The sequence below is a fragment of the Glycine soja genome, chromosome 18, assembly GCF_004193775.1.
Source record: "Glycine soja cultivar W05 chromosome 18, ASM419377v2, whole genome shotgun sequence".
In the NCBI taxonomy this organism is placed as follows: domain Eukaryota; kingdom Viridiplantae; phylum Streptophyta; class Magnoliopsida; order Fabales; family Fabaceae; genus Glycine; species Glycine soja.
Genome location: NC_041019.1, coordinates 39,282,662 through 39,308,609, shown reverse-complemented (window position 1 = coordinate 39,308,609; position 25,948 = coordinate 39,282,662). Strand labels below are relative to the sequence as shown.

Below are 25,948 nucleotides of genomic sequence, written 5' to 3'. Positions count from 1 at the left end.
TGTAACACTTAGATGTCCAATCCCCATTTCATAAAATTACACCTTCAAATATGTGATTTCTCACATCGCCCGGTTCAAAGGGATATGTGTTAGTGAGAACGTGTGATGAGATGTGTGTTGTAAACAAGTATGGAATTAATGTGTTTCTCAATGTGATTATACATGTTATTGGGAAGTGTAAAGTGATGGCAATGAGTTGTGAGCTATGAACTATACAATCACACAACTGTAAGACCCTTTAAGGACGACAATTTATTGCGTGGCGAGTATTGTAATGGGATCCACTATGGAAACCCGATGAGTTGAGTCACTTTGAGACACAACGAGTTACAATGATTTTGAAAAAAATTGAGTGGTTGTGTGTTTTGCATAGTTCATAGATAAAGTTTGTGTTTGTTCCATGTATATATTAATACTGTGTGATGTGTATATGATTCATAAGGTGTAATAATATGTTACTTTGGGATTATTACATTGTTATTGAGAATGGTGTATATAATAAGTTGAGTATGCATTAAATTGTGAGATAACATGTGTATTGAGATGTTATATGCATTGAGTTGTGAGCTATGAATCATATAATCACACGACTATAAGACCCTTTAAGGACGATGAGTTAATGTGCGATGAGTATTGTGATGGGATCCACTGTGGGAACCCGACGAGTTGAATAGCTTCGAGACGTGACGAGTTAAAATTATTTTGAGAACAATTGAGAAGTCGTGTGTTTTGTATAGTTCATAGATAAAGTCTACATGTTAAAATGTTTTTTGGATTGAACCTAAATCAGGAAGGAGAGACCCTGACGGACTCTTCGGAGTTTAGGCCTTGGGGGTAAATACACTCAGTTTGAGTGCTCCTTTAAGTTTGTGTCGATCCCACATACTTAGAGCATTCTCGCAAAATAGCGTCCTGACTTCCAGTGTGTGGTCCGTCTTGTCATGTACTCCTAGGTGCCCGACGAGGATTTTCACTAACATGGTACTACATTGCATATAGGATTAAGTCTTAGTGTATTTGTTGCATAATGTTTGTGTAATGATCATTGTGTGTGTGTGTGTGTGTGTGTGTGTGTGCGTGTGTGTGTGCGTGTGTGCGTGTGTCTGATAGGATGTGGAATTGGGGCATGGGTTTCTATATTATTTGCATAATGTTCTGAACAAGTTACTTTATATTGTTCTGCTGCTTAACTTGTTTTTCTTTTGAAAAAAAATTGGACGGTTTTATTTTGGGCCGAAGATGTTTTCATACCTTATTTGAAAAGTTTTAATTTGATGATTAACGTGGATGTGAACCTTTTATCCACCTGAACCCTTTTATACTCAGAAAATAAAATCTCTTTTATGTAATTTCATATTTTCATGTATTTTATTATATAAATATGTATATTGAGATAAAGGGTGTCACGGTATAGATAGTACAAATTAGTTCCTTTAAATCATCCTTAATTGTATAAGCTTATATGAATCTCTCTCATTCAAGTGTTATTCAATTCATTGATTATCCTTCTCATTGAAAACCTGTTAGGAGATGCCCATCGTCTGTGTCTCATCTCTTTTGCATCGGTGATAACTTCCTACCCTCGTCAACATCCGGATGTTACAATCAACATCTTAGTCTACAATTTTCTCTTTCTCTTCATATGTCTTTCTCATTTATAAAATAAAATTTATTTGAAATATTCAAGTACATACAACTATAATTTCTCATGTAGATTTGTGTGTGGTGCCCATTTGACTGTTGAGCGAAAGACTAAGAATTTGGAACCTGAAAAGTGTAAGCAGTAATCAAATAAAATGTTTGAGGTGAATAACTAGAAAAATATTTATACTAAAATTTTAATTCACTTGTATAAGTATAATTTTTTTTAGGTTAAAATATATATTTTAATCCTTTATGTTTTTTATAATATTCAATTTAGTCTAATATTTTTAAAACATTCAATTTAATATTTTTATCTTTTTAAAGTGAATCAAAATAATTCTTTTAAACAATTATAATTTTCAATTTTGGGACACAATCTTAAACACTTTTTTTTGACTAATTCGAGACTTGAAATTTTTTTCATTATATTTACTTACATAAAAATTATAAAACTCAACTAATTTTTAAACTAAAAGGATCATTTAAAAATTGTATAAGAAATTAGTCCCACTAACAATCCAACAAGAATTTGATATTAGATTTTTCAATTTTATGATTGCTTGTTGGATCATTGTTCATGTCAATTTTATCATATTCAGGTCAGTTTTTGTTCTAACATCATTTTATAATTTTTATGTATGTGAATTTAATGGAATAAATTTATGTCTTAAATCAACTAAAAATTTATTCAAAATCATATCCAAAATTGAAAACGATAATTCAAAAGTGTTATTCTAACTCACTTTAAAAACATAAAACTAAACTAAATTTTATAGAAGATAAAATGATCAAACTAAATATAATTAAAAACATAAAAGACTAGGTCTTCCTTTTAGTAGTCCCATATTTTGGTCCTTTTAAATTATAATAAATAAAAATTACGTGAAATTTACTATGACGTATGAATATCAATTTTGAAAATGAAACTTAAGGTGACAAAAAATAATATTTTTTATCCTTAATGCAACATTCATTTTTAATTTTGGGGTTTTAATGATAAAAAGAATATATATATATATATATATAATACTTGTACTTACACTATTAATTAATTATAAATAATTACACAGTAAATTTATTGACTTTTGATTATCATGAAAGTTATATTAAACATGATTTCTTTTGACAAATTAAAAACTTTTGCGCCCATATAGAACCTATTAATCTCTTACGATAAGTAAATCTCTTATGATAAGTAGTGTTCTAATATCAAAAGATGATAAAAATTAAATGAAGAATAATTGGAGTTAAATTCAAATATTATTAGTGTTACAAAAATTTATATAATCAAATAGTTATGAATAATATATATAGGAGGGAAAAAGTTATTTCAAAATGAGGATGAATTCAAAAGTATATTAATCTTAAAAAAAATCTAGTAAATATTATAATGTCAAATTGTATTAAAAAATTCAAATGCATGCATTGCTTTTAAAACATTACAAATACTCGTAACTTTATTATTACTTAAAGTGACTTCTAAAATTAGAATTAACACACTTTTTTAAAATTAACTATACTGAAAATATAGATTGAATAAGTACTAGACATAACCAAAACAAAAAAAAAAACTATCAATCCTTTATAGTCAATGTGAAAAAATATAATAAAAATGACAAGCTGTATTATGTTATACTTTCAAAATAAATTTTAAGGCTCAAATTTTCTTAACAAGCTCTACCCTCGGCTATAACATTTTTCTCTTGCAGATACAGAAGCAAAACCTAAATATAAAATACAAAACACTTTCCTCATCCGTGACAAATAAAAATGCACTGTACAATATCATCTACTACTACAAAAATATAAGCATTTCATCAAGGCCAACTCCCCAACATTATAGGAATACAAAGCATCAGTTCCACTGGCTCCTTCTGAAAGGATTAAACAAATAAACCTTACCATGAATAATTTCACATCTCCAGCCCAATGGTTCCGAGCAGTTACCTGCATTTGCACTAAAAAAATATTGTTTCTTGATACACAAGGAATAAGATAAGCTCTGGCTTAATCCCATTTAAAAATGGTTACAAACCTGTAAAATAAAATTGTTTGCAGACACCAATGGCAGATGCATACACCAGAAATCTTGTATTCACAAAACCTTGAATTGGCTTTTGCTCATAAAAATGATTCCCATCCCAATTATCTAACAGGTTAATAATACATTCACTAATCTAGTAGAACAAAAAATAAAGTGCTCCTCTGCAAGGGCAGGGAGAACGAGGAAAAAATAAAAGGAAAATGAGGAGGGGGCTACAAGGAAAGAAGAGACGACCCTGTACACATGCCTCTATATTCGTCTCTTTCCAAAGAAAATAGTAGAAAACCCTCAAAAAGCAGTGGTAATATACAAGACCTATGAAACGAATGAAGTAAGTAATCATGCCTACCAATACAATTTTTCCTAATCTTTTGACAGAGCCTACACAAAACAATGGATATCTATCTCCATATTCTAAAGCCCTCATGGACGACCAGCTTCGTCTGCACAAAAACCATAACAAAATGTAAATATATATTTTTTTCATTCTGCCATCAAAAAATAGATAAATACACCGGAAAAGAAAAATCAAAGGCCAGATTCACACATCGGATAAAATTGATGCACAATTAATAGGAACCTAGGATCTTAAGCTATGCATATTACAAAAATCAGAAAATTTCATCAGTGGATTTTCTCTAGGAGAAAACAATCACATCAGTGGAATCAGTGATTGGTCAATGGCCAGAGAGGTCGGGCCTGGCCGGAAAAAGATGATCAATGATATCTATTATCTACTATCTATTATAAATTACTATATATTAAAAGTTTTCCCCACCTCTCTCTCCCTGTCACATGTCATTAAGTGGTTAAATTTTTCCCTCCAAACCTTCAGTATGCAACTAACAGGCTTCTTTTTGTGTACTCACAAAAAGCTGTTGAAACGGAATCAAAATAGCATGATTAATATTTAATTAAATATTAATTGTTCTGACTCCTAACCATATATAATTATTGCACAATATTAATCACTTTACAAAATTAAAATAGTTTTTTAACTGAACTAACATAAATATTCTTATTTAATAATTACTCAAATACTTTAACTGATCTCACATTCATTAATATTTTTTTATTTAGTGTATATTATATTAAAATATTAAGATAAAAAAATATAGAAAATTATTTTTAACAAAAAATATTTCTCTAACATTTATGTTTGTAAACAGTACTAATTTTGTTGTGTTTCATTTTTGTTGGAAAAGTCATCTTAATTGTGGACACCCCTTAGCCCGCCTTAGTTGTGGCTTCTTTGGGTGATGGTTTAATGGTTTAGTCCCGCATCAACTAGAGATACAGCCGAATTAAAGTAGGTTTGAGTTAGGCCTATAACCCACCTTCTAAAATGATATGAAAGTCTATTCTAGATTCATTGTTGGGCCCTCACCTGCATTTAACATGCTCCAGGCTGAAACTCCTGGGTGCAAGTCAAAGTGTTAGATAAGTTGTCTTCATTGTGTACACCCCTTAGCCTGCCTTAGTTGTAGCCTCTCTGGGGTTGCAACGAAGTGCAACCATGAGGGTGGTGATTTAGTGGTTTAGTCCCACATCCACTAGAGATATGACCAAATTAAAGTATAAGTAGAGGGGTAACCCTCATCTTACAAGTTGATTTTATAGGATTGAGTTAGGCTTATAACTCACTTTCTAAGAATTTTAATGTTTCGAATTGAATATACTTTATAATTTTTCCTTAATTATAAATTTTGTTTTGTTTATGAAATCACTGCAGAGCGACCTGATTTGAATTTAACCATTTCTTTGAGTTGGTTCCAAAGTTATTATTATTATTATTAAACTGTGTTTGAGAAATATACTTCATATATTGTATTCGGTAATGATTTTTATAATTGATACTTGTTATTAGCTTACAGTAAAGATAAAATTATTATTGACTCTCAATTAATCAATATTTTATTATTGTCTAAAGTAACATTTTTGTATATAATTTTTTATTTATTTTTCCATACAGCTATTATATCATTACACTAGAATCAAATATATATTCTGTTTTCATTATTAATTATGGTATGCATTTCTATGTATACTCTATATTATTAACCAGCTACATGCCTTTTCAGAAACCATTTTACTAGCTGAGAATGTGATTTGGTTTGCGGTTCTTATTTACATATAAGAATAAAAAAGTGCATATTTCTAATCACTTAAGATATTTGTTCACAATATGCAGCATGGGCATGTTTTAAAATATGATACAATAATAATATTTTGTTCACGTTAAAAATATAAGAAAGCTCAGTACTGAAAATATAAGAAAATTACTTTTAACAAATACTATTTCTCTAACATTTGATTTTAAAGTACCGAATTGAATATAGTTTATAATTTTTCCTTAATTATCATTTAAAATTTTATATATTACACACACATGTAATTTAATAAACAACAAAGAACTTAAAAAGAATTAAATTATATTTTAAGTTAAATGTATAATTTTAAATTTTTTATTCAATTATTGTTATTATTATTATTTAACTGTTAAAATGATACATTTATATTTTTAATAATTATAAAATTAAAGTATGAACATAATTACATAATTAAATTTTAATATTTATATATAATATACATAATACAAATATTATATAAAATTTATAACTAAATAATTAAATTAATAATTATAAATATATGTATAACACGGGATGTATGGGGGCGGTTTATTCATTAGTCAAATTAGTCTATTCCTGAGAAAAAATATTTAAATGTATGTTTCAATACATGTGCAAATCGTACAAAGATTTTTTTTTTTTTACACTTTATTTTTTTACTTTTTGAGATAATGAAATAATCATTATAAAGAAAAATATTTATACAAATTAATAACTAAATAATATACAAAAAAATATAAAACAACCCATGCATTAGCACAGGTACCATACTAGTTTTTATGCAAAGATTTCCCTTGTTTGCTGGTAAAAGTCCAGGGTTTCTACCTATTGGGGGAAACTAGCCTTCTATGCGCTAAAACGACACCTAATCCCAACTCTATTCCTTTTTTGTAGCCCCAATCAGAAGGGACTTTGCATATTGCAGAACACAACCCCAAAATTCAAATAATAAAGTGTTTAACACCATTAGTTAGTTACAATTAGTTAGGATTGGGGACTTTGGGCTTAGGAGGTGCAAACCCTCTATGTTTGACCAAGTTTGTAGCTGTATTCATAAGAGATTTTTCCTATTTGTTTTAATAAAATACCAGGTTTCTATCGCAATGCCACTGTCAACCAAGTGAATATATACTACTGAGACTACCATTGAGGGAAAAACTTTTCACAAAAATAAACACCAATCACAAAATTTCAAAGTACCAATGTTCATATACCACTAGTGATAACTCACAATTTTATCCCACCCTTCCATCAAAAAGATTTAATGAAATATGTACTTCAATAATGAATAAATTTTCGAAAAACAAGGCCATAGAAAATAAAATACCTGTACAATGGTGACAAAAGGGCATACAGATTCCAACCGACAGAACCAAGCACTCTCAGCTGCTTCATCCATTACAAGTCATCATTCCACTTTAGAATTGGGTGGATGGATAAGCAAACTGCTCTTCCCTGGTTGCGTATGCTGCTCCTGCTCCTGTTGCTGCTGCTGATGTTCTGAATGCTGACATGATTGTTGAGATTGGATGGGTTGAGATGAAGTTTGTTTTTGAAGAGCCAGTGGCTGCTGCTGCCACTGCACCCCAGAATTATGTGCACGGGAAGGTAAGCTAGTTGATAATTGTTGTGGGCCCAGCCCTTGACTAATAGTTGGTAGCTCATTTCCAGCAGAATTTCCAATAGGTGTGCTCCCCAGAGAGCTTGCCTGAGTAACTGGATTGGGCACATTGGAATCAGATGGTGATTCTGACGTTTTCCACTGAGAAGATGCACTAGGAGGAACAACAGTTACACTAGCTGCATCCATACAACCAGGAGACATTGCAGTGTTTGTACTGACTTGTGAAGCACTGTTTGAAGGATTTTGATCAACTTTAGGTGAATCAGATTGAGACATGCTTGATGACTCAGACTGCACCTGACAATTTTGTTGCAACATTCTCTGAACATTTGATTGAGTTTGATTACTTTGCTTATACGGTGGCTGAGATTGTAGTGGAAGTTGATGATGGTTAGAAGCAACAGTTGGCTGTGGAGGTGATGTCATATGGCCTGCAGTAACGGATAAAACATGTCCTTGAATGCTATTATCAGAAGGAGATACCACTGGCTGAAGTTGTTTCAATGTAGTGTTTGCTGGTCCAGAAGGTAGCTTTTGCTGCAACAGGGAATGATTTGAAGGATGGGCAGGAACCAATGGCTTGGATGGTTGATTTGGATTACTGGATCCAGGATATAAATTTTGACCTTGCATGATGGGCATGATTTGGTCCACTTTCTCAACAGTCTGGCTTCCTGGAGGTACAGATAATCCATTTAGATGAGATGGATCCACAGCATTGTTCTGATGGATCAACATGTTTCCTCTTCCTAGTCCTTTCAGAAGTTTTGCCTGTTGTTGAGACTGTGCATGCTGTGGCTGATTAGGATGCTGCCTACCAGGCTGTGGATACTGCCGCTGCTGTGGCTGTCGCTGCCGTTGTTTTGCTGCCTGATTAGGCAATGCACTAGCACTAGTATTCCTGCTGAAACCATGTGGTAGGTGATGTTTCTGCTGTTGTTGGTGCTGAGAAGACAAGGGAGTCAATGGGGATGTTGGTGTTACAGGGGAAAGAGATACTTGCTGCGATGAATTTTGAGGTTGTGCTTGTGAACTATTTTGCAGAGTTGATGATACAGGAAGCTGGGACTGTGCCTGAGCATGTGGACTCAAAGCACTCGATGCAGCAAGTTGTTGCTGTTGTTGGTGCTGCAGATATCGCTGTTGTTGTTGCTGCAGGTGCCGTTCCTTTGCCAATCGAATCGCATAGGCCTGTTGTGAATTAGTAGCATGATTTGGACCTTGAAGAGAATGGGGATTGCTGAGATGGGACTGTTGTTGAGATAGTTGATGTGGCTGCTGGGCATGTCCTGGGTATGACTGAACAGGTGGTGGAATTGTCTGATTATTAAAGGAAGAACTCATCCCACTAAAAGCAGGAATGCCTTGGCTGTTCCCTTGTGTGACCTGCATCGGAAGTTCCGGAACCATCATTTGTCTTTGCTGCTCTTGGTTGTGACCAGGCTAAAGAAAATGGGAAGAAAAATCATTAGTTAAATAAAATAGGATCACCATAAATGTTAATTGATGCACACAGGCAAGATCAATCAAAATAGAACTGACTTGCTATAAACTTATTGCCCAACCTAGTCGAGAAGCTATTGGAAACATTGTGAAAACTAGGATGCCAAATTGGATGGATATTAAGTTTCACAGCCAAAAGCAGAAATTCAAACTCCAAAATGTTAATTATTTCCAATAGAACCAATTAAATTAAGAGAGAACAAGAGCACTTCTCACCCTCATCATATGTACAGTCTCCCGAGGTCTCAGCATTGAGTTTCCTTGTCCAGCACCAACTCCAGCATGCATATTTACGGGGCTTGGAATCCCCACCATACTAGAAGAAAGCATGCCTCCAGAACTGAGCGTAGATGATGATGGCACTCCTTGAAACCCTGGCCTAATGCTTCTGTTAGTCCCACCCAACATCCCCATACCATTTCCACCAGGCAACATTCGCACACCACCAAGGTCACTTCCTGAAAGAGATCCAGGAACAGACATGGTAGATTGTGGCATGTTTCTGCTAGATATCATCTGATTATATTGTTGTATTCTCTTCTGTTCGTCAACTGATAAAGTTGGAGTTCGGGAAACTCCATATCTACTATCCCTGAAAACACATGCAGTCCCCAAGCATTGAATAACTAATTATGTATATTTAATAATTGCACAGCAAGAATCTCCAGTCATAAAATGTGCTAACCTGGCAGGGGCTGCCAATGGACCAGATGTTGATAAGTTATGGCTAAGGCCCATACCAGAAGATGATGAAATTGATGAATTTAGCCCAGCTGAAGGATGAACAGATGAAACAGAACTATGATTTGACATTGGTAAACCACCAGCATGAGAGCCTTGATACCCAAGGGACAAGACATCTGGGCTTGTTTGATTTGTATCACAAAGATCAAGTGGCCTTCACCAGAACTCAAAAATGGTTAAGATACTTGTGATTGTGCCATACAAAACAATAATGTACAACCAGAATGTGAAAATTTCAAGGTAAGCCTAGTTGTGGCTAAATGAGAATAGACAGTATTAATGCAATAGTATTCATAACTTTAAAACTTCAATGCTAACCACCACCCAACACACATAAAAATCAAATCAAATCAAATAGAACTTACGTCAAAACACTTCCATTCAAGTTGTTTGGGCAGATTTGGGAAAGAGCAAACACATGCGAATTATGGACAGGTACTAATGGTTGGTTATCATTCTGCATTTAAACAAAAAAATTTCAAATTAGCTGTCATAAAAAGGAGTTTTTTAAATTCTTACAGCTACCACCTTGCTCATAGATACACATCAATAATATTCTTCAGAAATAATTACAAACCAGCAGTGTATGTCTCATATGAGTAAGATATTACCATAAAAAATCAGCAGGAAAAGTGCCAACAGGAAATAAAAAAGTTGTGCTGTTTGCTAGGTAACCACATCAAAATCAGAATTAATAAAAAAAATATGACAAATTATGATTAAATGTCCAACTTCTTCAGAGGTAACTGCACTTTAGAAATCAACCAGGAAATAAACCAATAGATGCAAAAAGTCCAATCCTCAAAAGGTTACCGTTAGGACTGCAGGAAGGGGGAGTTAATTAAGGATAATTAGAATAATAGTTTTTAGAGTTACTGATAAAAAAAAAATAGGAAGTTAAGGTAAGAGAATTCATTCAGATCTGCCAGTTACCATTTGTAAATTGAACATTAGTTTTGCTGTGAAAGGAAAAATCCTGAGGGGGAAACCATTGGAGGACTTTGTTCTGTTCTTTTGCAATGAATCAAGAAATGCAATCCTTTATATGCTTGAAAGGCCAGCATTTCAGAGTTGAAGCACAGGCTGCACAAGCTATTGAGGAGTAAAGAAATGTTCTTGAGGAGAAAAGGGTGAAAGATGAAGAAAGGATGAAGAGACAGCCCTCTGAAATCAAGAAGGTTGAGGGAATAAAAGAGAGATTAAACAGTGCTGGCAAGGTGAATGCAGAAACAAAACATCACTGATCATTGGAATCCTTGAAGCCAGAGAAAGGGCTTGCTTTCTTGGAGGAAGAGCCAGTCAGCCCATCACTATCATTGGAACAACCAAACACAGAACCTTCATATAGGCGTAGGCATTGCTGTCAAAAGCACTACAGAATGGGAGCCGGTTGTTGAAGAGTCCCCTGTCCAAGGCCATTCAGTCTCAAGTCGGAAATCCCCATGGGCTTGATTGGATCTGCTTTGGACTCCAGTAGTGGGCCTCAAACAACACTCAAACTAAATTCAAACAGCTTCACCCAGCTCAATTCAAGGTCAAACTGCATTGAGCCCAATAAAGATGCAACTTGGGATGAAGAAGGGGTGCTGCACAAGTAGATTTTGGGGAAATAGTAACCTGAAATCTCTGCTATCAGTTGGCTGCTTTCAACCTTGAAGACAAGGTTGACTTTTAGAAGGGGCAGTATTCTTAGCATTGTGGGTAAGGTGGAGTTAGTTAGGATAGTTAGTGTTGGAAAGCCGCCTTGATTACAGTTACCCCTAACCCACCTTAGTTGCAGCCTCTTTGGGGGTTGCCTTAACTGCAGCCCAAGGGCGGTGGTTTAGTCCCACATCGACTAGAGATATGGCTTAAATAGAGCTCATAAAGCTTGGACAGTCCTCACCTTACAAGCTGGTTTTGCGGGAGTTGAGTTAGATCTTAAGAGCAAATTCTAAGAGTTGGAATACTAGTTAGAGTAAGTGACAAATAAATATGACTGAATGAGAGGGAATTCATTCAGGTCTGTCAACATTTGTAAGTTGACAATTAGTTTTTTGTGAAAGGAGAAATCCTGTGAAGAGGAAACCCTTGGAGGAGAGTTCTCTTTCCTTTGTTCTGTTCTTTAGTCTTAGAATGAGGATTATGAGCCTAATTCAACCCTAAAAAGCTAATTCGTTGGGTGAGGGTTGCCCCCTACTTATATATTTTACCTCGACCTTATCTCTAGCCGATATGAAACTTGGGTTTTTTCCAATACACCCCCTCACGCCCAATGTAATACAATCAGGCAATTGTAAAATAATCAGATCTTATCTTAAAGTGACATCTGTAAAACTGGAAGCATCACTAAATTCAAGTTTCAACTGTAAATCAATTAAGTTCGCCAGATATTTGAATTAACTAATCATCTGATTTAACTAGTCGTAAAAGTGATTGACATGTAATAAATACCATTTTTAAATGTCATTGCAATTGCATATTAGAGTCCATCTAATATAAATGATTTTGATTAAAACCTGATTCCTGTGGTAACGTTGCTTCTGCCCAATCTTGATAATTTTATCAAAATGAGACTTCAGAGTATCCTCCTCCATTGGTCCTTGCAAACGTTGAAACAACTGTCTGGCACTACCCTGCTAAAGATACAAAAATTTAAAACCAATCAAACAATGAGGATCTACTAATATGTATGAGTGAAAGCATAATACAAAATAAGAAATAATTAGGTTTAATTAATCATTTGGTCTCTATAGTTACATAAACTTTCCCTTTTAGTCCCAATACTTAGCATCCCCTTATAGTCCCTACACATACCATTTTTAATCCCTTTTAGTCCACATGGGACATAAAGGGATTAAGAGGATATGTGTAGGGAATAAAAAGTATTAAAAATTGTATGTGTGGGGACTAAAAGTTAAAGTTTTTGCAACTATAGAGACCAAATGAGTAATTAAACCAAATAATAAGAGTATTCATGCCTTTGGAATTCCAGGTAGTGTAGACGGATAAGACTGAGAGGACCCTGAGTCTTCAGCGCTATCTGCACCATCCCCAGCAGTTCTATCCATTAAAATTTTGTGACGCTCCTTGCACTCTTTTGGTTTCCGAAAAATACACTGGAAATATTGCAAAATTGTATTCCTTCAGATACAGATCCATGAGAAAGATAGCTGAGAAACAAAGGAGAAAAGAAAGACTAGTTCTATCATGATTGACTGACTGGAAAACAGAAAAAAGGAGAATACTCCTTCCAAGGGTTTCCCCATCCACAACTGCTCAGTTTCCCAATCAAGGTTATCAATAGCAAATAACAGCCTATGGCAACAGTGAACTAAAAATCCACAAATCCGCCATATACATATAGCAGCCTATGGCAGAAGCATGGTAGTTGAATCAGGATACAAATCGTGAATCCGAAGGCCAATTTTCCAAATCACAAATCTCAAAAAAAACCATGACCAATTTGAAAACGGTAATATTATTTTTACGTTGCTGGGGTGCAGTGTTGAGTTTTGTAATGGGTCAGAGTTTTATATCTCAAGAATATAGGACTTTTTTTACGGTTTAACAAACATTTTGGGCTTTGGGTCTAGTCAGATTACATGGCCCAAACGCTTACTTTCTTTTTTCCTAGGGTTTTTAAACGTTGTGGGCCTATGGGTCAGGTCATACGACCCAAACCCTTCTCTTTTTTATTTGACAAATCTCTTGCAATTTCTACCATAGCCACAGCACACAACATGGACGCCACATTCTTAGAATATAGGTTTGGGTCTAACTCAACCCCAAAAGCTAGCTAATAGGGTGAGGGTTGTCCCCCACTTATATACTCCGTCTTGGATTTTTCCCAACACCCCCCCCCCCCCCCGCCCAGTACTTTTAGGCTTGGTGCATGGATAATATGATGGGTGGCCCGTTAATGGATCTAGGATAGGCTCTAATACCATTTTAGAATGTGGGTTTGGGCCTAACTTAACCCCAAAAGCTAACTCATAGGGTGACGGTTGCCTCCCACTTATATACTCCATCTTGGGATTATCTCTAACTAATGTGAGACTTGGGTTTTTCCCAATACAAATGAATAGGGGGTGTCATATCAGAAATGGTGGGCAACGCCATAAAATGCAATATGGCAGATGGCGAATGATGGAAGCTCCAAAATGCCACGCCATACCGCCATGGCTGCGCCATAAACATTTTTTAACAACATTACTCTTACTCAGCATTATTTGACAGACATTGAGACTCTCTCAGTTTTCCTATTATGGTGCAGGTGCAATTGGTGAACGTCAGTAAAAAGAAAAAAGATATTTTAAGATGAAGATTTTTTGGTGATGGATTGTGACAACTATCATTGAAGATGTCCTTCTGTCCTGCAACCATAGCACCTTTCCTATATGTGTAATTATATATGCATATCATATTATCATTACCTTGAATTGTATAGTACTGTTGATGGCATCACTAACAAGCTCCCAGTTCGGACCCATATCATGCACCAGGACAACAAGAGCCTGCAACATTGGATAATAGATAACCAGTTTATGCAAGTCATGAAGTTGAAATATTTACTCCAAAAAACAACATAAAAGTTAAGTTGAGATAACTAACAAACAACAAACAACCTGGTCTTCAAATAGTGACCAAGGACTTCCAGAACCAGGCTGTCCCGCAGAAACCTACAAGAATCAATAAACCAGAAATGCAAATAAAAGATCAGTATGGTGACAACAGATACTTTGCTACCACACAACCATCTAAGTTCCCAGCAAAATTACCTTAAGTGCTTTGGCTTTCCTGCCCTTATCTCGTCCACCACTAATGATTCTAATAAATTTACTTGGATTGGACATGTTACTCATTTGTGAAGCAGCAGGGGAGGGAATAGAATTAGCTATTGGAGCAACATTGTCAAAATTATCAAAGGATTGTTTTGTTGTCTTCAGCTTCTTCACACTATGCGGGCCATACAAACCTTCAAAGCACAACAGCTAAAAATGTCAAGCATGAAAAAAATATAATACTGACTACAGAAAAAAAAATCTAAATATATTTTCAGATAACAAGGCAGATCACCAAAAACAAACAAGGCAGTTTACCGCTACTTCCATTAGGTTCAAAGTAATGACTATCCAATCTCTTCTTGGAATGATCCCTCTGTTAAATACATTAAAACACCATAGGATAAGTGCTGAAGAAAATATTGTGAACAACTAAGAAAAGGAAAAGCATAAAAGTAAAGTTCTCCAATGTCTACTCCAATGCAACATTAAGCATTATAAGTTCAAAACTCCATATCCCATCTAAACATTATTAACTTCTATAGGTATGTTTGTTTTCACGTTTGAAATGCTCAAACCAAAGCAAACAACCTGGTATATACTTATCTTCCAACCAAATTGAAAACAAATAGCTTTCGCTTATGTAGGAGTAGAACAAAGTATATGCATAATGCATTGCAATTTTAGTAAGATACGAGGAAAATGACTTGGAAGTAAAATTCTGGGAAAATGCCATATCAAAAGTTTGTGTTTAAATATCTAGGATCAATATTACAAAGACGGAAATTAATGAGGACACCAGACGTAAGACACAAGCAGAATTGTTAAAATGGAGAAAGACAACGGTGTTACTCATGATTGCAAAGTACCTATCAAGTTCAAAGGAAAGTTTTACCGTACTACTATATGTTCGGCTATAATCTTGCTAGTGAATGTTGGGTTTTAAAACAAAAGAAAAGGTGGAAAAAGCATAAGTGAGAATGCAGCACGCCAACACTAATACGAGGAGATATTGGTGGAGCACTGATGGAGGAAAACACAACAGAAAATTAAGGTGGTTTGGCCCTGTGAGAAAAGGGAAAAGCAAACCAAGGACATTAGACTGATTAGAGAAACTTATTAAGAGAAATTTCATAGTAAAAAATATCTCTAAAGGATTTGGTCTCTAGCCGAGCCTAAAGGCATCATGTGATCCATGTAGCCAACTTCACCTAATAGAATAGGATCTTTGGAGTTGTTCTTACATGTTCCAACTTCCAACCAAATACACTAAATTATAAAAATATCGCTGCTTACACAAAAAGGACAAAAATATGCCACACAAGGAATAAGATAACCTTCTAAAAAGTGTGGAGCAGCCAAAACCAAATCACTATAGTGGAAATAGCATATAATGGAGCAACTGCTACACCAAATATAACGCATGCAATGATAAAATTTCACAGATGTAATAAAGTGTTTCTAAATACAGCATATTTAGACCAAATTAAACAATCAGAACTCGAGTTTAGTTTCATCATGAACAAGTAGAAAGATGAATATCATGGTAAGGAAATTTTATATAAAAAGAATAACCTGTTCACTCAGGACAACAGAATCCAATTGCCATCCTTGATCATATGAAGAACCCTGTACACAAAATTGTTTAACAAACTACAGCAGAAATACAAAAAAGATCCACAAGTCTCAAAAGTCAGCAGACATAGTTACATGAATACAGATTTTGATTACCAGATTCTTGGGCTTCTTTTTCTTTGTTTTAACTGATGTTTCTCCACAGTCATAAGGTACTTGCTTTTCAAAATCTCTAACTGACTCCACCTCCAAACTTTTCTGGATCAGTGATCCAACATTTAAAGCACTCTGGTCATCCTGAAAGGAATTGGTGTCTCCACTAGAAGCATCTGTCTTAGCTTGAGCCTGTGCCGTCCCAGAGATCACAGCAAAAGGACTGGCAACTCTCTGCCTAGAAGCAGTACGCATGCGTTTCGTTGGAATTGTCCCAACATTTAAACTAGCTGGCCTTTTTCCAAATAGCACGGATGGCTGAGCTCCAGTTGAATAATGCCCGTAAGGCAAATCAGTTCCAATTTCACTGGACTTATGACTGTAAGACTTTATCCTGTTTTTGTGTTTTTTCTGAAATGATTTTGATGATCTGCTAGCCTCATAGACACCAGGCAAATAATAAGTGCTAGTTTCTCCTTCATCCTCGTCATATGCAATCTCTTCAAGCCCAAACTCTAAATATAAATTTTAAAAGTAAAATATAAATTGTGATTGATTCAGGACTGATCAACAATATACATTAAAATCAAATAATCTACATGTTCCCAATAGTACCTGTTGCAGCATCATACATAGATGTTTCAACTTCCTCTTGAATGCTACTACCAGTTTTCTGAGGGGGAAACAGTGCCATCAAAAGTATAAGACATAAAAGATAAAAGAACAAGGCTCACACGTCACACCAAAGTATCTTCAAACCAATAAAACTTAAGAAGCAGTCATGGAGCATTAAACCATCCAGGAATGTAAGGTAGTAAAATTAGAGCATATATGAGCATAAATTTACCTCATACTGTAGAAAATGAGATTCAATAGACTTTCTGTATGCTTCCATTGCAGTAGGAGGAACTGTATAGAAAAGGCTTTCCTGGAAATTAAGAAACATGTAAAAGTGATATTTGGGTAAAAAAAAATGCTTATCATAACGAATAGCAAAAGTAAATCAAAGTAATCAATAACTATAAAAAAATTATTAATGGTGTTATAATTGTTAATATTTAATACTCATATTTTATCTAAGCAGTTTATATCAATTTGTAGAACATAATTTTATCTTTACAAACATATTTTTATCTAATATTTCATTAGATCATTTTATAATAAAATCTTCTCTACTAAATTTAAAAGTATAAAATATAATTTAATATATTTTGTATTATTAGCTATATTTAATTTAATTTCACAGTGCAACGCACAGGTGATATGCAGCATGTAAAACTGCAGTCTAGTCGAATGAAAATTGTTTCTTATAACAAGCAAACAGCAAAAGTAAACCACAGTCATCTATTAAATCATATTGAAACAACCACATACAATGGACTTCAAAACAAGATTTTGATTTGACTAACGGTGAAAATAAACAAGAGAACCACTAACGTACAAAATTTATAAGCTAATCAAATAAGGATAGGGTAACTCGGTCCATACTTCTGTAAGATGATCATCCCATGACATGCCAACAATGCCCGAGTCAGATATTTTATCGGGAGTTGTCGGTGCTTCTGCTTGACTGGAAATTCCCTGAGATCTACTATCCTTTAAAAATCTCAAAGCATAACTATGCACCTTAAGTGCCACCTGTTTTCTGGGATTTTGTCCATCCAGGTATTTGCTTGTTTCCTGACCAAAACCACCAACATTCAAGCATCAGTAACAAATACCTAAAAGATTGTAAAGCAATTATAATAGAAAGCTAAAACTGACCACAAAAAAGGGAAAACTTAGAAGTATCTCAAAACACCCAGATCATAATCATAGCATAAACATTCAAATCAATCAATAATAATGAAACTCACGCATCTAAATAATGTAAAACGCATAACTCCAAAGAACACAAACATACATGACAAAAATGACCAAATCAAACCAAAAAGGCAAAGTATATGATAATCAAAACTAATATACGAATGCATTATAACAAACAATTCTTCAACTACACTTTCAAGCAAGTCTAAAAAATTTAGCTAAGTAAATAGCAAGAGTACAAAATACATTATGAAATTTAGTTTTTAAGCATAATGACAAATAATAGGAATACCTAGTTAAATTAAGCACAATAAAGTCCACCCATAACCCAATTACTGATACACAAAACAAATCAACAACAAACCAGAACACAAGCAACCACACACCATCTATGCCATTTTTATATACAAGCACTAGATTCAGGACTCCACAAAGCATAACATCTAGGATGCACTTTCAAGTTTATGTAATCACCAAGTACATTTCTAAACACAAACTAAATGAATTTAGTTTGTTGCTGTTGAGAGAATATTCCTTTTAGAGTAAATGAATTTGCATTTGTATAAAAGTTAAGTACTGTCACAACACCAGACAATGTGGCGGCCAACAAAGAAGGATCACTTTTTTTAAGAATGGGATAATAAAAGGACAGAGTAAATAACCAGCACCATCTTCGAATTGCTCCTCTTGTCCCCAGAAGCTTCATTTGAATCAATGTTCCCAGATTCGACTGAATCATCAATGCAGTTACAGTCAGGAACATCATTGTCTAGAAGGAGCTCAATTGAATTCCAAAACTGCATGACTGCCTTTGCCAGGTTGTGAGACAAAATTTTCACCCCAAGATGTTTGCTTTGTTTTTCAAATCTTAACCGAGAAGTAAAAGTTGCCTGATGAGACAATTGTGCGGCAGCAGTTATCTTCCAAAGACGCTCCTACAAACACATTTTGGTGGGACAAAAGGATGTATTAAAAATCAAATATCAATTAAATTTAACAAGGGTTAGTCTTCAAGTCCTTAGAATGATGATAGAGCAGAGAATCACAAGCAGGTCTAGAAAATAAAACCTGTGCAAAATCATTTGCCAACCATGTCATTTCCTCGAGGACAAAACCCCAGCGAGACTTTCTATGGATCTGTGAGGACAATGTGCGAACAGATAACTCTGCAATCCTCTTCCGCTTGACCTGTGTTAACATACGATATCAGAAGGTTATAGTTTGCTGACAAACCCACAAAACAAGAACAATCAATAGAAATGGAAACAAAAAATTAAACCTCTATAATTTTAGCCTCTTCCAAAATAGAATCTTCATGAGCCTTGTCTGCTAACTTCAAGTTGTGTGTAGAACATGGTTGACAGTCAGAGGCAGTAGTAGCAACCTTTTCAACCGGAGCAGTTTGAGTTGTTGAAATTGACACATCCATAGGAACTTTAAGTCTTTCACAGTTGTCTTCCCTGATACAATTAGGATGACCCATCAGGCCAACACTTTTCTCTTTATCAGCATTTGATACGGAACTTTCATTGTGGTGCGGTCCTTTAATATTGGAAGAATCTTTCACCTTGTTTTGCATGCCAAGACTATTAGTATGGATGCCTTCCTCACTTTTGACCATATTACCACTACCAGAATGGTTTTCGTAACCAGTAGCATGTTCATTGTTAGAAGTAACACCACTTTCACCAGCATTGGTATTACTCCTTTCTTTTACAACTCCACAGCCAGTTAAATACAGCTTCTGCTCAAATTCTGATGTTTGTTCCACTGTATTTTTATTTGCATCAATATTCTTTGCATTACTACACATATTATTATTATTATTTACATCTATAGCTAAACTAGTTTGTGCACAAGAGGACTCCGAATCAAAATTCTTCATGCTTAATGCAGCACTGAAATTTTGGTCTCCATTCGGTACACCTTTCCTGTCTAATTTTATGTTTCCAAATCCATTTGGCTGACCAGAACAAGATTCATTTCCAGGTTGTTTAGTAGCTGCACAAGGTGGAGGCTCAAGATCACCTGAATTTCCCAGGTCCCTTTCTCCAACTGCTTTAGCTTCCCCAGAAGCCAAGACAACTGGATTTTGTACAATATCATCTTGAGAAGGTATAATTCGTTGATCTTCTTTGAAGTTTTTATTCATGCCAATATCCAAGTTGTCTTCAGGAACACTGGCATTGCCACTAGCTGTTTGACAAGCTGGGGCACCAACCAACTCATTGCCCAGTGGATTATTAGATGTTGTATCTTTAGAAAGTACCTCGCCATTTAAACCTGTAGGCTTTGGCTTAGAAACAGAAAGAACATTGTGGTCCTTTTGTTTGTTTGTATCAGATATTATTCCCTTCACATCCCTTGAAGCCCCACGAGGACCATGATTTGGTTTGGACCTATTCCTCCGCGCATATGGCCTGAAAATAGCAGAATCTTCAGTCTCCTTTGCATTTTGATTCCCACCAATTCGAGAAGATTGCTCTGAAGGAGCAATGTTATTACTTTTATTTGGATGTAGAGACCTCTTTTCGCCTTCAAGCAACTCATTCTCACCATCAAAAAGCAAGAGGTTATCAGCAGTATTTGGTTCACTAAGAGAAGGGACCCCTGGTCTAGCACTACTGTCGACAGAGTCACCATGAGGGGAGGCAGTCAATACAAAACTACCTTTTGCTTCACTGAATCATATTAGAAGAGAGGACAAGAGAAAGAATTGATAGGGCATCATTAAACAAATTAATACACAGTAGATATTCATAAACAAGTAACACATACTGGAGACCAAAAAAAAAAGACAAGAAAATAATAGCCAACCTGGTCACAAACTGCTCCTGATGCTGATCAGTGAGTGAAGTAGACTGAACACTAACTGAAGCAGCATTCCCTAACTTAAAGTCCAAAGGATTCCCTCCCTGCAATTACAAAGCACAACTGAGCTGGTCATCATTTACGTTGAAAATTTGTTTAATGTAAGATTGCAGAAGAACAAAGCTGTCATACTTTTTCAAGAAATTCTAGTTCCCTTCTTCTTTCTTCACGCGCATCATACTCCAGTCTGTATCAACATTCATGAGTTATTCTTCAAGCATAAGACACAATCAAACAAATAATGCAAGTACACAAACAGTTTCCCCTTCACCTGAGCACTGCCTGAGCCTTCTCAATTGCTGCTCGGCGTGGAGAGGTTTTCAAACCAATACCAACTCCGCCATCAACAACACCTCCCATAGAATCAACCTCAGCATTTACAAGGAGAGCAGATCCTGAGTTACATCCATGCATCCCACTCTTAATATCTAAGAGTGTCACTTTTCATCTACCAAAGAATCTGCAAATTTTGTAAAGAAAAGACAGCAAATTAGGATGTAAATCCAAGTACAAAGAAAACAGGTAAGGACTAGAAAGCTCCTCACTGACCAAACATTAGAAACGTTAACAATTAAACAATACTTTACGAACAGACAGTAACTTCATGTATGCATGTAGAAACGTACTTCAAAATAATAAGTTGAAATAGGTGAACTAATTTTCAGCAAGATTTAATTCTCCATATCAAAAAATTCCCAAAATTAAAAATGTGGCTCTACTCTATGAAAGACTTTTAAATCAGGATGTCTAGAATTTGGGTCCCTAAATTCCAGATACTGCATATCATGCAGTATGTGTTTAAAGTTTAGACTGCTCAAGTTTTTTTTCCAACTGAATTTAAGATCAATTTTGATTATAAAAAAATTTGGATGGTTTGAGATCGTATACAGTTTCCTAAAACTGTAAACCATCTCAATCCAGGATGTCTATATGCCCAACTTACAAGCATGGGTTGCAATGTTCCATAATGATTAAATATAAAATGGGAACAGGCAAAGGAAATATAGGTATGTTATGAAATTATATATATTAGGAATCATGTTTATATTTCCAAGTAATTTGTAAATAATCTCTCACGGGAACTCAGTACTTTCCTTGTTTTATTTATTAAATATTATTAGACTATTAACTAATAATATACTCCAAAACAAGAACAAAAAGTGCAAGCCGAAAATGATATGATGAACAGTTCATGGTTAAGTATCATGCACTGCATTACCATTTAAAATCTTTCAATTTTCAATTTTCTATTATTATATGAAAGGGGGTCCATGCCAAAATGTAAACTCTGTTCACCACTTGGTAATGAAAAGCTAGCATGTGATAGAAGTTTTAGATCCTGTCTACTAGTTTTTCACATACATTATATAATAGATTTTTTCATTTCCATTACAGTTGAAATTCAGATATTTCTTTAGCACAAAGGATATCTGCTTCCACTGAGTGGATAACTGATAATTGATAAGAGATAATCATTCCAGATAAGCCACAGGTAAATACTACTTTGAAAAGATGTAACCCAAGTAGAAAAACACACTGATCTATACCAGTTACTGAGCAAAAGCTTCACCTTATAATCAAATTGCCCAAAACATTTTGAGATACATGCTAGAAAATTTCTGCAACATAATGATATTAACGATCATGGTTATCCTCCCATAAGTCACCAGATTATATCAATCATTTAAAAGATACAAATAACATATATACGACTCAACAGATTTAGAGGAAAAGCCAAAATGATGTCCAAGTTGAAAGCAAAAGCTCACCAATCTTAAAATGTTTGCACAGGAAAGGGAATCTTTGACCAGACAGAAGCAGCACGCACTAACAGCACATGCACGCATCAGTTTAGAAAGATACCAACTAATTAATAGCAACAAACTAAAAATTATGGTAGTTAATACATAGAGTTATTAACACGTTAGCAGCACACACCCGCATCAATTTAGATGGATACCAACTAAACCAATAGCAACAAACTAAAAATTATGGTAGTTAATACGTAAAATTTTAACATGTATATTCGATAACCATATTACATCCCATGAAAAGGTTGCCGCCAATGATTCCCTTCAAAATTTCAAACTGCCATCACTAACCACATATTTACACTTCAAATTACTAGCTCCCCCACTTAAACATAAGCATTCTAATTCCATTCCCGGCAAGTGTCAAAAACAAAAACTCTCAGATTTTAGTAACACAGCAATGCAGCACCCCATTAACAGACACAGACACAAACCCATTCCATTCCAAACACAATGCATAGCACAAACACCATTACCCAATTCGCCCCAACATTCAAAACCCTAACCGCGACCATTTCCCCATAATTCCCCCAATTAAAAAATTCTAGGGTTTCGAGGGAATGTCAATAAAACAACAATTAAGGCGAGAGAAGAGCACCTGAGCGCGAAAATGCAAACCTAGGGCACAATTCAAGCGCGTCCCGAGTCGAAATTCCTCTCTCCTAGGGTTTTGGACAAAGGGGGGTCCCCAAACAACAACGAAGGCGAATTTGCCCTAAAACCTAACGCGTACGGAACCGAATACGAGAAGGGTTGGGTTTGTTTCGTTTTGTTTTGTTCCCTCAGTGTGTGTGGATGGAGCAATTGGGGTTGTTGCGTTGCGTTTCTCTCTCTAGAATTTGAAGAAGAAAAAAGGGTCGTTTTGGTGTTGGGGGTTGTCGTTGGTGATGTTTCGAAGAGACAGAGAGAAGGGACTAAGCGACCTCTGGTGAAGTGGTGTGGGCTTTGGGGCATCAACACGACGACGCGCAGAGGTGAGGGCTTGTTGTGAGAAATTGGACGTCCATTTTGGGCTTTTTATTATACACTCTTCCTCTTCCTTTTCATCAAGATGTGTGTGTGTGAGTGTGATTCAATCAGATTGAAAAATGAGTTTAATTTAATTTGGTTTAATTGCTCTAATTATGCTTGTGAATTGGGATGTTGGCAATTAGGAGAAACGTTTTGATTTGGTTTTATTGCAAGGAAGGAGACGATGTGATACGCCAAAGCTAACATAATTTGTTAATATTGACGTATTGTCGTCCAATCAAAAAAATTTACTACAATGTTACAATGTTTTAAATAAATTCAAATTATTTTGATATTTCTTTATAACATTACTTATTACTTATTTGATTATGAACCTGAAAATGTTATTTAAAGAAGAAATTAAAGATGAAAACATGGGTTTAAAACTTGAAAATATTTCTAAAAATAATTTCAAATGAGTCAAATCAGAAAATAAAAATTAATGTTTCCAGTATTTTCTTTAAAAGTACGGTGGTACAACAATAATTGAAGTGTTATTTATTTTCAATTTAAAATTTTGGTTCTCAAACTTTAATTGTGTGTCACCTCTTCTTTTGCATTGATAGAGACAATGTTCCATGCCTTCACCAAATTCTCAATCTTACAATGGGTGTAAAAGTGAGGATTTTTAAAGTGAGAAAGATAGAAAGAAGACATTGTATCAAGGACTTGGAGTCTTTCAAATGTTCTATGGAAAAATGGAAATGGGAATAAATGAAAAAACATGATGGTTGTTTTTACTATCATCGTCACTAGTTTCCCTGGTTTCCTTCATTGTTCACCAAATATCATAACTTTTGTTATCATTGTGTTGTATTTGCTATCATTTTTTTTACAACTTATATTAGGTATATTTCTCCTTGATTTCTTCCTTTACTCTCTCATCGTAGTTTTTTCCCTTGGCGAAAGTACTTGTCAATAATAACACGACATCAATAATGTCTTTTCATGATAAGGTATTGGAAAACCAAAAGGCCATCCCTATGATGGGAAAAAGTGATCTTATGGCAAAATGTTTATCCAAATAGAGCATGAGGATGAAAATCTCTTACTTCAAAAAGTTGTATTAGGATAAGAAAGTGTTTTAAGACCTTTGTAGTCAACAGAAGGATGCTTTTGTGATCAAATTGTTAGGAAAAAATTGGTTACAATATCATGAGGGAGTAACTTAAGAAAATATGGCACTTGAACATAGGTTTTATTTATGGATGTTGATCATGGTTTTTACATGGCCAAATTTGAGTTGCTAGAGGATAGAGACAATGTAAGTTTTGTAAGACTCTTTAATGAGTTTTTATCATTATTTAGAAGTGACCCACTAAATCCCAAAGATCATTATTTAGTTTTCTTGGTCTTAATTTGGTGTACTGATGAAAGTTTTCTTCTACTTATGGTCTTGGTTGTGAGTCAACCTATCAAGGTTGACAACAATAATTTAACAAATCAAAGACGTAGGTTTGCAAGCATTTACATGGAGATCAATTTAATGAAACTCTTGGTTGGATAGATGTGGTTGGATGAAAATTGGTATAAAGTTTCTTACGAGGAGATTCACATAATATACTCATCTTGTGGTTGATATGGGCATTTGGTGCATTATTACACCATTATCCTTTATCTAACATTGAAGAAGGAAAACTCTCAACTAAAAGTGGAGGACCATGGTGCGATGACAAAAGCTTAAACTCAAATAATTAATATTGAGACAAATCCACCTATAAATATGGAAATTTCTAAGAGTATGGAAACAAACATCCATGGGAATTAAATGGTAGTCACCCATAGAAAGTAGATCAAATTGCAAAAATGTTTGTTCGAGTGGATACATCAGAGAAAAAGTAGATCAAATTGGAACCATAATAGAAAATTTGGTTGAAAAAATGGCTAGATTGGAGTGAAGTTCTGAGAATTTTTTCGCAAAAATGAGGAAAATGATGGGTAAATGTGTGGATAAGATAGATGGAAGTTCAAATCATCATTATAAATGGACTATTATAGATGGATCTAAATCAAACTATCATTATTCCTAGAATGAGTGTCGAATGACTATTAAAAGGAAAAAATCACTTGCCTTTAATGGAGATAATCTCATAGAATAGATTACAAGAGCAAAAATTTATTTTGAGGTGCAAAATACTATGGAGGGTGTAAGGATCAAGTTAGCCAAGTCAATTGAAAGTTCAACTATATAATTGTTTCACCCGCTAAGAGAAATAGAAGAGCGTCTCAGTTAGGATAAATTTAAGAAGCCTTGGTTGCTGGATTTGGAG

The 25,948-nt window shown here is 34.7% G+C and overlaps 1 protein-coding gene across 8 annotated transcripts; it reads right to left on the bottom strand.

The window, feature by feature from the left end:
• Window positions 1-3,635: 3,635 nt before the first annotated feature.
• On the bottom strand, window positions 3,636-23,783 carry LOC114396394 (chromatin modification-related protein EAF1 B-like). Of its 8 annotated transcripts, XM_028358337.1 has the most exons (25): window positions 23,266-23,782; window positions 22,626-22,683; window positions 22,427-22,475; window positions 21,128-21,316; window positions 20,989-21,043; window positions 20,803-20,900; window positions 19,265-20,666; window positions 19,054-19,173; window positions 18,648-18,920; window positions 17,668-17,859; window positions 17,027-17,107; window positions 16,795-16,852; window positions 16,183-16,694; window positions 16,027-16,080; window positions 14,770-14,827; window positions 14,449-14,645; window positions 14,296-14,349; window positions 14,104-14,184; window positions 12,649-12,786; window positions 12,187-12,306; window positions 10,054-10,145; window positions 9,630-9,842; window positions 9,161-9,536; window positions 7,145-8,884; window positions 3,636-4,131 (listed from the first exon to the last, which is right to left on the bottom strand). In XM_028358337.1, the coding sequence occupies exons 4-24, from the start codon at window positions 21,268-21,270 to the stop codon at window positions 7,226-7,228; spliced, it is 5,976 nt and encodes a 1,991-aa protein (XP_028214138.1). In that variant the 5' UTR covers window positions 21,271-21,316; window positions 22,427-22,475; window positions 22,626-22,683; window positions 23,266-23,782; the 3' UTR covers window positions 3,636-4,131; window positions 7,145-7,225. The 8 variants fall into 8 exon arrangements, with proteins under 8 accessions (XP_028214138.1, XP_028214137.1, XP_028214139.1 ...); XM_028358336.1 differs by lacking the exon at window positions 22,427-22,475; XM_028358338.1 differs by lacking the exon at window positions 22,626-22,683.
• Window positions 23,784-25,948: the final 2,165 nt, after the last annotated feature.